Source organism: Hermetia illucens, chromosome 1 (genome assembly GCF_905115235.1).
Source record: "Hermetia illucens chromosome 1, iHerIll2.2.curated.20191125, whole genome shotgun sequence".
NCBI classification, from domain to species: domain Eukaryota; kingdom Metazoa; phylum Arthropoda; class Insecta; order Diptera; family Stratiomyidae; genus Hermetia; species Hermetia illucens.
Window position 1 is genome coordinate 185,857,038 of NC_051849.1, and position 14,469 is coordinate 185,871,506.

The 14,469-nt window shown below is 38.4% G+C and overlaps 1 protein-coding gene across 5 annotated transcripts in view; it reads right to left on the minus strand.

Annotated features, from left to right (window-relative positions):
• LOC119661637 (alpha-tocopherol transfer protein-like) overlaps positions 1–14,469 on the minus strand; it is a 64,397-nt gene that overhangs the window by 22,988 nt on the left and 26,940 nt on the right. For all 5 annotated transcript variants that reach the window (XM_038071060.1, XM_038071061.1, XM_038071062.1 and 2 more), the window contains one exon: positions 6,683–6,911. In XM_038071060.1, coding sequence (XP_037926988.1) covers positions 6,683–6,881 — 199 coding nt within the window. In that variant the 5' untranslated portion in view covers positions 6,882–6,911. The remainder of the gene's footprint in view (positions 1–6,682; positions 6,912–14,469) is intronic.

Here is a 14,469-nt window from a genome sequence, read left to right on the forward strand (position 1 = left end):
TTCCTTCAAAAATCAGCAATTTTTCGGGACGTCGATGTAATGTAGATTACGTCAAAGTTTGCCATCACACGTTCCGCTGAGATCCTTTTACGAGGTAATCAGTTATCATTCCGATCGATTCCGTAACCTACATAAACATAAATCTTTGAGCGATACCATGACCGTCAGGTTGTAGATAAAATCTGGCTCAATAGGCTACGGTGGGCGGATCACTTAATCCGTATGGATGAGAATAATCCAGCCCGAAAAGTCTATAAGGACAATATCTATGGTAGAAAAAGAAGACGAGGCAGACCCTGCACGAGATGTTCTGCTACGAAAAGATCTTTTAAAAAGCTACGTGAAGAAGATCGGAAAATTTTTTAGCAATTATAAGAGCCGGCACCTTGCCAAGCCAACTGATAATGATAACGTACTCTGCGGTAACCGGTATCTTAGAGGCCGACTCAAGATATTAACTGAAGCAACCTTGCTACATATATATGTGGCAGCATTGGAGAAACTGCATATCAAGGTGGATAAATCGGAAGAAGTGAAAAATGTGTCACCGACAGTGAGTTGGTGTCTAAACAGCAATTGCACCACGTATACGTGTGCACCAAGGAAATGATTACAGATATCCAGGAGTGTATGACGCCCCTGAATAGGACTAACCAACTGTCGACGATGACGAATTCGAGAAATATGCACATTTGACAGTGGGGATAACGACGTAATGTAAAACTAAAACTACAAGCACATCCTTCCTTAAGGATCTCAGGACTAACAAACACAACAAAATCATTTAATATAAATGGAGTAGTGGAGTATGTTTGAGAAGAGTATTAAATGGGACTGCCAAAGAGACGCGTTGCGGAAAGAACTATGAAACCTGAATGACTGAGAAAGCTGTATCAATACGTACCCATACCGGACATCATGGGTGAAACTGCACGATGAGGCAGACCAACATAACAACACAACCGTAACATAAATGGAGGCTTTGTTTAGGAAATATGAGGCAATCATCATAAATCTGGATAGGAGGGGAGTCAGGTCAAGGTACTAGTATTACCTGAAATATAAGCCAGTAAACAAACAAAGACGGGGACGTCAGAGAGATCGTGTACGTTGGAAGTAAGCCTATGGCATGCAAGGTTCGGGTACTTGCATAAGGTCGCCGTAGAGGACCAGCCAAATGGCCGTGCTATAGGAATCAAGCCATCTGAAGATAGATTATCGTGCGACATAAACCACCGAGAAAATTAATGGCAAAGCCGTTTACATCTCGTAAATGCTGTCGATTGCTCGGGATTGTCCACTCAGACTTTTGCTACTTTATAACAATTAAAAATGGCTTCAATGGTTGATGCGAGCTGAAATATTAAAAAAATAAGTGGAGAAACAGGCGCTCAAAAAAGATAAAGGCTTTGAAATCAGATAATTGCCAGGAATATTGTAGCAAGCAGTTCGGTGCTTACTTAAAAGGCGGGGGCATGAGGAGGCACTCAACAATGCTGTACACATCATCGCAAAATGGTGTTACTGATCATATGAACAGGACGATTGGCCAGATGCCTATTGACAAAGTCAAGATTCTTCAAATGTATTAGGAAGATAGGGTAAACATTGCAAACTACCTGAGAAACTGCTGCTTCAGAGGAACCTATGGAAGAGCAACTGCCTACGAACTATGGCGTGGAAAATTGCCTACCTTCAAGCAGTCAAAAATATTATATTAAAGACCAAACCATTTGTATTGGATAAACTTTCAGCTCCACAGGAATTCGACAATAAATCCGTTGAGGGAAAGTTAGTCGAATATTCAACTTCGACTAAGGCCTACAGAATCCGGCAAAATCACATGGGAAAAATAATCGAGGCAATTCACACCTTATTTATTGATGAACAGTAATGAACATACGAAGCGTAGTACAAATAGTTTTTGAATAACCACACCCGGGGGAAGACAGAACAGAACAGAAGAAGAAGGACGAGTATGTTCGAAAAGAAAATTAAATGGAACTGCGGAAAGAATTATGAAACCTGAATGACCGAGAAAGCTGCAGCAACACGTACCTATACCGAACATTATGCATGGAACTGTACCATGAGGAAAACCACCAGGAAAATGCTTTTGAACGAATGAACGATGATCAGCTACGCGCGAAAAGACCTCTTAATGCTTTGTTAGTGCCAATTGGAAAGCGTGCATGGAGGGAAAGTGACGCGAGTGACCTTCAGAAATGTCAAGACGACGGCGACGCATCAGGAAATAACTAAGAACACATAGAGGTCAACTTCATCGACGAATCGGTACTAATAGTGAACGTGCAATTTGAAGAAGCTATCTAAGGTGTTCGAATAGCTGAGTGGTTAGAGAACAAACCTGTCGTACGGAAGGTCGCGGTTTAAATCTCGCTGGTGGTAGTGGGATTTGTATCGTAATTCGACGTCCGATACCAGTCGACTCAGCTGTGAATGAGTACCTGAGTCAAATCATGGTAATAATATCGGGCAAGGGCAATGCTGACCACATTGCCTCTCGCAGTGTACCGTTACGATCTTGAATGGAGTGCTCTAACACACTTCAAGGCCCTGAATTAAAATAAGGTCCAACATTAAGTTGATGCGGACTTAGGACCCCATCATTCGCAAAACGAATATTTCAGCTCTGGCCAAGCTCTGGTCATTAAGGCGGATTTGCGCTCAATATAATTCGTAAGCATGTTGTGTTCTACGAGTTATATAAGGGAGCATTCAACATCTGCGAGCCGCTGCGGTCACGCTGCTTCCAGGGCAGAGGTGAGGCAGCGTCTGACGATTTGCTTCTGCCCTGGTGAGAAACCGTAAGGCCGTCGTCGCTTGACTTTTTTTTAATATAAGGTACAAATTACTAAACTGTAAGGGTGCCATAGTAGAATCAGGTGGTGGGTGGGTTCCCCATACATGCGATAGGAGATAGTAAACTAAGCCGAAGGGAGGAAATTGGCTTGAGAGTAAAGGCAATGCGAATGGAAGCAGGACGACGCATATAGTAGCCCATATGCTATTTCAACGGAACGTTTGCTAGAAATAGTTAAATTACTAGAAGCTCTGTCAGCGGGTATGTAAGCGACGGTACGTTTAGATGGCGATATCGAGGAAGAACTGTACATAGAAGCTCCCACGAAGTTGAAAGAGGCCTTGGAATACATAATCCGGAACGAGCTACGAGACTTTTCGATACTCCCGAGGGCGACGAAAAATTTGAAGAGTATCTACACAGGCGGTTAGGTCTGCAGATTACATAATGTGATCTAAGATTTGAAACATTTGGGACAAAGATGTTACTAACGTTTGGGTAACGCACTAAAAAATTAAGGATTAAAACCCACAATTTTGGTTCAATGCATTGTTCTGACAGAAGGTTGACAGGAATATTCTCTTATCAACAGCATACGTAGACGACCTGTTGATTGCGTCAAATCGCGAGCAACTGGTCATGAAATTGAAAATTCAACTAAAAAAGGAGTCTGGAACTCCTTGGAAGCAACTTGAGAGGTCAAGTATTGTCCAGGAATTGTTTCCAAAGGCTGGTATAAGTTTAAGTCAAAAGAGGTATGTCGACGAGCTGTTAGAGAAATTTCATATGGGCAACTGTTATCCACAAAATACGCAAGCGAGTCAAACCCCGCATCGCCGGGGATTAGTCGGTTCCCTAATGATTTGTCAGTGGCATTGACAACAGAGATCGCACATAGTGTAAGCGTAGTCAGCCAATTCAACAAGAACTTGGAACACTGGAGTCCCACAAAGCGAGTGCTTAGGTACCTAAAAAGAACGTCACGAAAGACGGTGGGTAAAATTGGGTATATCGGCGCGAACTTGGGAAATAATCTCGAAAACTTGAAGTCACACATAGAGTACACATTCAAACTAAGAGAAGCTGCAGTCAGCTGAAAATCCAAGAAGCGGAGGACCGTGGTTTTATTGAATTCCTGAGTGGTGAGAAGGTCTCACATACTGCGCCACAAAAAGCACGCTATGATACAGTTTAACTTCCGATGAAAAGTTGTGAAGGAACTAGTTATCCAAATATAACGCACGCCGTCCTAGGATGAGATCACTGACATTTTGATCAAGGCACTTCTGGGAGGGAAACATAAAGATTTTATTTATTTATGCATTGGGCATGAAAAAGACGTGTAAACTGTTTGCACCTACACACGGCAGAGTGCTGGAGAAATTAGAGATGCTCAAACAGGAGGTAAGGAAGAGGAGCGAACACATATTAATTAAAATATCTTCAGAAAGGCAGCCTCTGAAATTATCACTGAAAATGATACTGAGTATGTGAATTTTTTTAGAAGAGCGTGGACTTATGAAGTTAGCAAGATTATTGGTACAACTGAAATGCGGGAATTATGGTCGAAATTTGGGAATCCTGCTTAAATACAACGAAGGCACCTCCACCATTGATCCTATACGACATTATCACCGATCAACTGAGTTCGAAATCGATAATGGGACTGAGCGACAGAAACTCTAGAACTTAGCCATGTTTGTGAGAGGCAAAAGATGTTATGCCACGTAGTTGCAGTAAATAGTTGAAGTTCAAGCAGCAGCTTAAGCTTCTTGAATTTTGATAGTTTGTAGAAAATTGTATTAAAAGTGAAGATCCTAAAACCGATTCTTTCTGCAACTTTCAGGGGGAGTTTACTGGCAAAAATCTACTTTGCAAATGAATTCAGTCACCGAAACGATAAATGGCTCATTTCTTTTTAGTTGTCAATGTACGCTACCTTGAAGAAAGTAGTCTGAACTGTGATTTTTAAGGTTTTGTGTGAAATATAACCTTATTAAAATCGATTCAATGCTTGTTTGTCTGTCCGTCTGTCACAATCGATTTGCTCGGAAACGACTAAACCAATTGTCACGAAATTTAGTAAGAAAGTGTGGTCATTTTGTGTTGTGTTTGAAGGTGGGCTCCCCATACATGCGGAATGGGGGTGTGCAATTTTTTTCACCGAATATGGTGTGGTATGTGGGATTTCAAATGAAAAGGCTCGATTAGCAGTAGAAACTGATCTTATTTCTGATATTGGGTGAAATAATAATTAATTTCATCCTAAAAATACATTGGCATGGTATAAGGGATAATACAAGTTCAGTACCAAGTAGCACTGATGAAAGGAACGAGTGGTTCACGAAGTATCGGCATTTGCAAGGTTAATAAATATTACTAGCGAATAGAAAAGGTAAGTGTTACTTATTTCAAATGGTTGGGACACTAACATGGATTTATTAATATAGGTAGGCAGTATTCTATCGATTGAACAATTTTGTTACATCTCTCATCAATTTTAGTGAAATGTTCTCTTTTATTTATTTCTAGTCTTTTCTACCATTTTGCCAGGCCATAACTCAGAGAGAGGAGGTTGATGGCCGACATGGGACAAAAGAAGCGAAGTTATGTATATCATTGAAGGTGGAAACAGACACGCTAAATGGTTTAACAAAACAGAAATCTCTGGAAATAAAAATAAGCCAGGTTTAGTACATAATATTTGAGTTCATACCTAATAATAAATTGGTACATATTAATCGGCTAGATGAAATTTAATGCACCCGGAGGAATGACGGTAGCTACTTGGTTGTCAGGACTGGTTCATCAATTTATGGAATTATTCCAAAGAGATTTGAAAGGAACTAAAAAGAGTGTCAATTGCGGCAACTCGATGGAATCAAAAGCTTGCAAAAGTGATGGGAGCCACTCTTCGAAAGAATGTAAATATTTCCTGAGGGATAAGTGGAATCATTGTCAAGGGTACAGTATCCCGATAATTCATATCGTCAAAGAGCTGATGATTTGGTATAAAATATCGAGATTACCAATTATTGGGAGTGTAAAATAAAGAAAATTAACTCTGGGTACGGATTAGCGGGAAAGCCCAAGATGGCGAAGGCTTACGACCTGTGGCAAGTCAAGGAGAATTTGGCACGCTTATAACATAGCCCGATCACGAGAGCTCCTACGCCAGACGTGTGCAAATGTATTCAAGATTACGGCGGTCTGCACGGGGCACTGGCCCATAGGGGACCATGCCGCCAGGCTCGGCATACCCTACAATTCACATTGCCGACGCTGCGGAGAAGGAACGGAGACTCTCGTGCACTTTCTCTGCGATTGCCCAGCTTTAGCTAGAGTCCGGCTAGGGACACTGAGTAACCCGTTCTTTGGAGAACTCAGAGAGATTTGTAGGTGCAGGGTGGGAGTGCTGCTTTCCTTCGTGAATGCTACGGGCTGGCTCTGAAGATCCGAGCCGGCCAGACTTTGCCTCCCTGCTCCCATAACACACCAGAGCATTAATTGGGCTCCCCAGAGCGGCCACTGATACCTACCTACCTACCTAGCCGGAAATACTAGTAATCGATGTACGCATTATCTGGATTCCACTGTATTATCAAGGTGTTCTTAGAAGAGCTTCATATATTCCTCTCTTGGATTGTGTTCTAGCCAATTATTTCTGCACATGTTATTCCGTTATTCACTGGGTCAACTTACAAAAGCGATTCGGCAAAAAGTAAACTGAACGATAACTTCAGACCTTGTGCCTTATTTTTCACACATTCTAATACTGTAATACCCACAAATATCAGGGAATCTTTTAAGTGGAGTATTAAGTGTAAGATACAAATTTGAAAAAATAGTCTAACTCACGTTTTATAAGTTCGCGAAGCTCTTTGAAAGCTTTTTCAACAATTTCTGGTGTTTCTCGTAATTCAATTCGGGCTTTTTCCAATACCTCGTTGGTTGGTTCCTCTCTTTCCAGTCGCATTTTATACTTCCCAAGATCAATGTAGGGAAGATTATTTTCGTCATACTTCAATGTCTTCCGTGGGGTAATTTCGTTACTCATTGTTTACAATTGTGTCGTTACTGATGTTTGCTGAAATGAGAAAAAAGTTCGTTAGAGGATAAGTTTTTAAAATTAAATTTTTATTTATTATTTATTTTTATTTATTATTGCCTTATTTTGAACTTTTTTGACCTTAGAAGAATCTTCCCCATATCATTTAAACTAAATTTACCAAAATCGGTTTATCCTGAGCGAAAAAAGGGACTAAAAAATAAATAGGAAAAGAAAGTTGACAAAGGTACAGAAAAGTGCGATGCCAAGCATGGAAACCTTGTGCAACCTTAAAGATTAGGGACGTCAATAAACTGTACATAAATTGAAAGATCGACCTTGATCGATGGCGCAAGGCGATCGACGCCAATGAATGTATTGCATCAAATGACTCACATAATGTCTACGGTTTGTATATCAATTTATGTCTATACCTCCAGTTAAAGTAGGGTTGCAGACGCGTTTAGATATATACATATGACAGTAAAATTCTTATCATTCCTAGTTCATAAAAATAGTACGAGTATGTACAAAATGTATGCATATGCGTATAGAAATGATTTTTTGCAGCTAATCTTTTGGAACAAGAAAACTAAAAAGTAAACATCAAGGTTGTCCACATTTCAAAATAATTGTAGATGTTTGGCTATATACCTATATAAACTATACCTGTATAAACCTCCACTTAAAATTTCGTGACTAACTTTTTGGGAAGTTTGGATTTTGAAGTTATCATCAATATTTATCTAGAATTTTACGCGCGACTGATATAGTGATTTATATTTACGGATGCACACAATTTTTTAGGTTTATTTGCACATTAATAATATTTGTAAGCTTTTAACCGAATATGCATGCATACATATAAAAATAAAATCACAGAAGTCGCAAACATTCTTGATTCAACAAATATTGTCAACTTTGCTTTTTATCAGAGAGCACTCAAATTTGTTTAACATCATATACGTCATACATACGTACACATGTATATTTATATGTATTCACATATTAAATGTATATTTTCGAAACCTTGCTTTTCTATCATAACATAATTTACACTTTTGGATATATTTGCTAAAGTTTGCACATCTGGGATTCTTTGATGGACCCATTTGTTCAGTAGTCTCAAAGGTGATCGTTGTATTTTATATCTAAGAAAAATGACAAATGAAATAAATATAGTCAATTGAGTAACACGTAGTTGCGTTTTTTACAATAGACGCTGTTGGTATAGTATTGGCACCACGGGGTCATTTATATATATGTTTGTCATATATTATTTGACAGCTGACGGTTAAACTTTCATTCTTTAGAAAAAGTTAGGCGATTTGGTTAGATTTTACAGATTTGGAAACTAGTTAAATACGGAAGAACAAAGTGTGCATTTCCATCATATTTTACTCGGAAGTAAACGAAGGGAAGGGAAAAACGCGGATGAAGCCCGTGTAAATTGTATGAAGTTATAGTGACAATGCTCCAAAAAGCCATCAATGCAAATATTGATTTAAGAAATTCCGTACTGAAATTTTTGATATTAAAGATACTTCCTAACCAAGATGGCCCACCGAGATTAATAATAATAAGATTGTGACATTGGTTAGGTTAAACCCATTTTATATCACCCGACACTTTGCAGAAACACTAAAGGTTAGTAAAAAATGTGTTCACTTGTATGGAATTGGATACGTAACCACACTCGATATTTGGTTTTCTCAGGAACTCAAAGAAGTTCATTTGACTTATTGACGCGTATCAATACGCTACTGAAAAAATCAAGAAAACGATTTTCTTCTGAAAAGGATGATAGCTGGTGATAAGAAGTGCATTGTTTATAAGAATGTGCAACAAAAACGATTTGGTCCCAACATGAAGGTCCGTCTCAAACTTATAAAACAATTCGTCATCAAAGGAAGGTTTTTATCTCAAAATGGTAGAATTGGAAGGGTATAGCATTTTTTGAGCTCTTACCAGGGAAGCTAACGGTTACTTCGACAATTGGGCAGCTTGAACGCACCTCTCGTCCAGATACCCTTGGAGCTCGACAATCATTAAAGAGTTTCATTCCTTCACGACAATGCGGAACCACAGAAATCTTTGATGACCCGTCAAAAATTATTGGAGTTTTAATGGAATGTATTTTCTTACCGAATGTACTCGTCTAGCGGGCGTCTACTTGTTGCGCTCTCTTCGAAACGGCTTTAGAAAAGTGACGTTAAATTCAAATGAGGCAGTAAATCACCACTTTCTCCAGTTTTTCGTCAATAAATAAAAGACCATATACTAACGAGGAATTGCGGTGCTCACCCAAAGGTGGAAAACGGCCAAAAAAGGCTATAATCTTTTATTCAACACGATACATCTACTAAATGAAAATCCTTAGAAGCTACTGCCGGGTGCTTTATTTTGTATATATATTCACTTCAACTTGTTAGCACTGATGAAGGGAACAAGTGGTTCCCGAAATATCGGTATTTGCAAGAATAAATATCCACACCAACGAAAAAGAAACAAGTTTTTTATTATTTCAGACTTCAAGACAGTTTTTCCGATAACAATAAAATACACCGTCCGATTGCAATGCAATTTTTACAGATTTCCACCTAATGAACCCAGTTATTTACCTTAGAGTTCGTAACTTGAAATCATTTTTTCAACTATTTATTTTTTCTTTTAGAAAGTACTCATGTTTTCTAGCAGAGTTAATAGATCTGTAGAAGGAAGAAACACTCAAGATTTTTGATAAAATGAATTGAACTTAAAGTTCCTTAAGACTTAGAAGAGTTCTACTTACAACGTTAAAACTTAAAAAAAAAACCGTGGAAAATATCATCAGCCCTCAAATCATTGGTAGCCAGACACATCATCGAAGAGAAATATACAAAAACGGTGAATAACCTAAGGGTAATTAAGGAGGTTAATGGCTTCCGCAAATTGAGCGCATTAGAGAGTTTCATCATTCACAAGATACGGGAGGAATAAAGAATTAACAGTGATTTAAGAAACGTCAACACTTGGCTTTTTGGATTAATTATGTAATAGATTTGACTGGCAATTACGGTTTGGATTTAGCTATTTAAGGACAAGCTTGACCATAAGCAGTTCAGACAAAAACTCACTGAGCAAAAGGACAACTGGTCCTCGAAATACCGGTTTATGAGGAATAAAAAACTCCCTATTTGGCATTAAAAAATGTCTTTTTTTTCATTATAAAATAAACCGCGAAAACGGTACAGACAACCGGAGAAATATTATCCGGGTCGGAAAATTACGTCTTTTTAACATGGGATGTAGGAAAATGTAGTTTTACGGGAAAGCGATTCGTTCTTAAAACAACAAGCTCGATAAACTGTGGTAGTTTCCCGTCAATTTCCAAGAAATATAGTAATAAACTATTATTAGCTTTGTAGCCGCAAATAACCGGGCTGAGAGTAGATTCTCCAGGAATTTTTCTGGAGCATATACTCTAAGAGCGCCATTCCGGTTTCCATGTTACCACTTAACTTTTATTTAGGCTTCATGGCAAGGGCCACTGAGCCCGCCGTGAGGACGTGTCAACCATCGGACAGTTGCCTATGAGTCGCGCACTTCATCTGTCTCTTCACTTGTTTTGCCAAAACATCTGTCACCTTTTCAGTATATGTTGCCGTTTCATGAATAACAATCATCCATTACATCGTCTCCTATGCATTTGCAGGAGGTGGACGAGGGCAACGGGAACCACTCCCGCGATCACCACCATAGCCGGTTTTGGGGTGCCGGTTCGAATGCGGGCAGAATGGGCTGCATTGCCCTCATAAGAAGACGTATTCTGCATCTGCTGGAGGTAGGACCCCAATGTTTCACATTACCTGTCGATAGGTTGTATGCCGTTGCAGTGAGTGATATGACGACATTTTCTCAATTTTCTTCGACAACTTAGTAAACACTTATTAAAAAGCGCTAAGCAGCATCGAGTAATACATTGGGTACTTGTAGAATATTTTTTTCCCAGAAAAAAAATTTGAAAATGTTGGATCTACAGCTGTTTTTTAAGAGTCCTTTTTTATGGGAATGGTTTTCAGTGGACACAATAACTCGTCGAAATCGTTAGCATATCGTATTTTCCAGTCGCAGAACAAAAGATTTCTCAAAATACGAATTATTAAAAAATGACGGCGATTTTAGTAAAATCTCTGCTTTTTTAGAAGTAAAACTGTCGGTTTCATATCGTAGGTAGGTAGGTATGAGTCGCCGCTTCGAGGAGCCCAATTAGCGCTGTGGTGTTCGTAGCCTGACTTTAGCTAAAACTGGGCAATCGCAGAGAAAGTGCATGAGGGTTTCCCTTCCTTCTCTGCAGCTACAGCAATTTCCTATCGTATTTAAAGAAGATATTTTTTGAAAGAAAAATTATGTCGAGGGCCATACCGTATTCTCTCTGCAGACTCCAAAACAATGATTTGATACTGGCTAAAAGCCATTATCGCTACAAGCGAAAAAAAGATCATAAATCGAGGTAATGCATTATAAATAGCTATAACGTCCGTATTCCGATCGTTATGAAATTTGTTGTTCTGTTCTTATTTTTAATATGTTTAAAGAATATGCAATGAATTTTTGTTCGTTTTCCGTGGCCTGTATATAACCCCTTGAGGCCGGACCTACAGTTGCAGCTTTGTCCGTTGCTACTTTGATTTGCTCGAAAAGGTTCATCTACCAGTCGAGTGTCAATCCAAGGTACTTAGCCGTTGGTTTTGACTCTATAATCAACTTGCCGATCGACATCGAACGTAGGGTCGGGATTCTCTTTTTAATCAAGATTTCTATTTCGATTTTTTCCAGTGCCAGACTGAAAGAAACCATTGCAATTTTCCATCCGCTCAACCGTTGCATCAATATGCCAAGTGTGCTTTATACATATCCATTCGACCGGGCGGCATGTCCAATTTTATCAGACTATTCAAGTGTTCCAGAGGTCCGAAATTAGGACAGTTCCTTTACTACCCCCATCCCCCTCTAGCCCTCCAGCTTATCAAAGACCAGGCAGCAGTCACTCAGATAATCCCTTAATACGGGCAAGAATAGACCGACACGTGGAATAAATTTTCTGGTGTGCTTAGTATATGCTTAGCATTTCTAACGACAAGCATTGCGAGGAGCACTGCTGGTCGAGGTCGGTGACTGTGCATCTCATCTCATTGAAAAGCACCTACGACCTCCATGGCAGCACTCAATGCGGATTTCCCTCTTCTAAAACTGAAGTACCTTGGGTCCGCGGCAGCGCGTATTGCTTCAGCGAGTCAATTCCCGATAAACTTTTCAATTACTTTCCTGGCTGTGTCAAGCATACACAGTGGTCGTTTTGTCCTTATTGATCAACACGGCCCTCGCCACCGTCCAGCGACAAGGAAAATGCCCCGTCCGGTGAACGCTGATTGCGCCGAGCAATAGGTACAGCCAAAGTTAGACAACCAGTGTACGTACCTGTGCCGGGATACTGGGTCCTGTTGCCTTATTATAGTGGAAATGGGAAATCCTTAGGACTTTCCAAACGGTTGTCATCAACTCGAACGGCTTGCAAAGGAAAATATTTTTTTTTCTTTATATAGTGTCCTTCAGTCCATTCGGGAATATCATACACTCATTTCTTTCTGCTTAATGTGGAATAGTAAAGAAAAGTACCTTCTAATTAGCAAAAGATTTCAAAAATTAGTAGAAGAGCTGCCAAACTAATGAGCTTCAGACAGTGCTAAACTTAATGCTTTTGGCAACAAAAAGACCGCGCTGAGATTAAAAACTATCTTCACCCTTTGAAAAGATCTAAACCAATTTGACTTGGTCATTATCCAAACTCAAAGTCAACCTTGATTTAGATCATGGAATCCAGCACAATATCTATTGAATAAATGACCAATTTTCATCTCAAATAAGTCTATATTTAGCAATACTATTACAAATCCCTCGAATGTTAACTTTTAATGCATTTGAATACTTTTTCGCTTTTCTTTTCAGCAAATCCAAATCACACTGAATTAATGAGCTCAAAGTCAAAGTTTGACATTGATTCAAGCACAAAACTATGTAATGATATAATATACACAGTCAACGTTTTTTGTTCGGCAAAATTTGCACTATAGGCAAATGTCAACTATATGTAGGTACATATATATAGGCAAATATGTTCACAGCGGGCAAACACCTTGTCTAATATGTCATAAAATTCAACCTAAATATTAGGCGAACATTCAATAAAGGTGAATTGGTTACAATTCAATGGATTGTTGTTAACATCACGTGTATGTTTTTATGTAAATTTATTTAGGAACACTTGTGAACTTATTTGTTATGTTGTAAGAAGAAAAACATATAACGGAAAACCTACAAAGCAATTTAAATGTTTATTTCTCACTATCATTTCCTAGTTAGTTATAGAACATTTCCTAAGATATAGAGAAGTTTTAAGTTATTAATTTATGAAAAGATGAAATGGAATTGGATTTGCTTTGTAAAGTATAACTTTCAAGGCAATTTAACTAGGACCGGATATTGACATAAAATTGACAAATATGTTTTCCAATAGAAAATTTTATTTCAAAGTTGTCCAATTTCCGATTTTGCATACGAAAACATAGATATTCTTTGATTATAAAACTCGTGATTAATAACGCCGGAAAAGTTATATCATCGAAACTACAAGAGTCAAGGTTAATCACCCATTTTAAAACATAAGTGAAAGCTACAATTTACCAGAGGTAATCGGCCTCTAGCGATAGTTCACACGTGAACTAGGCTTCACTACAAGTTTGTTGGTTGATATAATATGCAAATATGAGGGTGAATCGTTGAATGGCGCTGGCTTTTTTATGTATAATGGGTTTGGTTACCCGCATTATTATATGGTGACTCTCATTAAATTTTAGTTTGTCAAAAAGTGTCTTGCAAATTGCAGTCTACCTATATATGTATATGCATTTATGGGCGAATGGGGAATTATAACTACAAGACAATTTTATAGAGCTGTTTTAACAGAAATATCTTATATGTTAACAAGAGGCAGAATGTTCTATATGCCGGTTTCATTTCGCTGCGCATTTATAATACTGCTGAGGAATAAAAACAGAGAAATTAAATGTTGGTGACCGTTGGAACTTTCCGTCTTAACACTTATGATTCACCAGAAACCAGAAATATTAATATCTTTCAATCTGCGATCATTTCCCCCTTGCTTTTTTATACAAGTCTGTTTGCAGCAGGTATGTGCTTGTAAGAGTTGAAATCTTGTCCTTGATTTAGTTCAAAGACAAACTGACGGCCGATTCCAGACAACAACTTGATATTTTGTTTTTTTGAATCTTGATTATAAATTTTTAAGTTTAATTTTAGCTTGTTATACCACCAAAAGCGGTTTTTCCGGAAAAGATATATTTATTTATTTTATATAGAGCCTTTCAACGGAACTCGAATGGCTTATTTTGTTCCATAAACAAGTTTTGAAGAATTCCTTATTATCAGAATTTAAAAGATTTATGAGCCTCTATTTAATGTAAGCGATTATTTAAAAACAGGTGTTTTTTAAAAATGTTTGAAGGTTTTACGCAACAAAAAAATATTTTAACTGAAC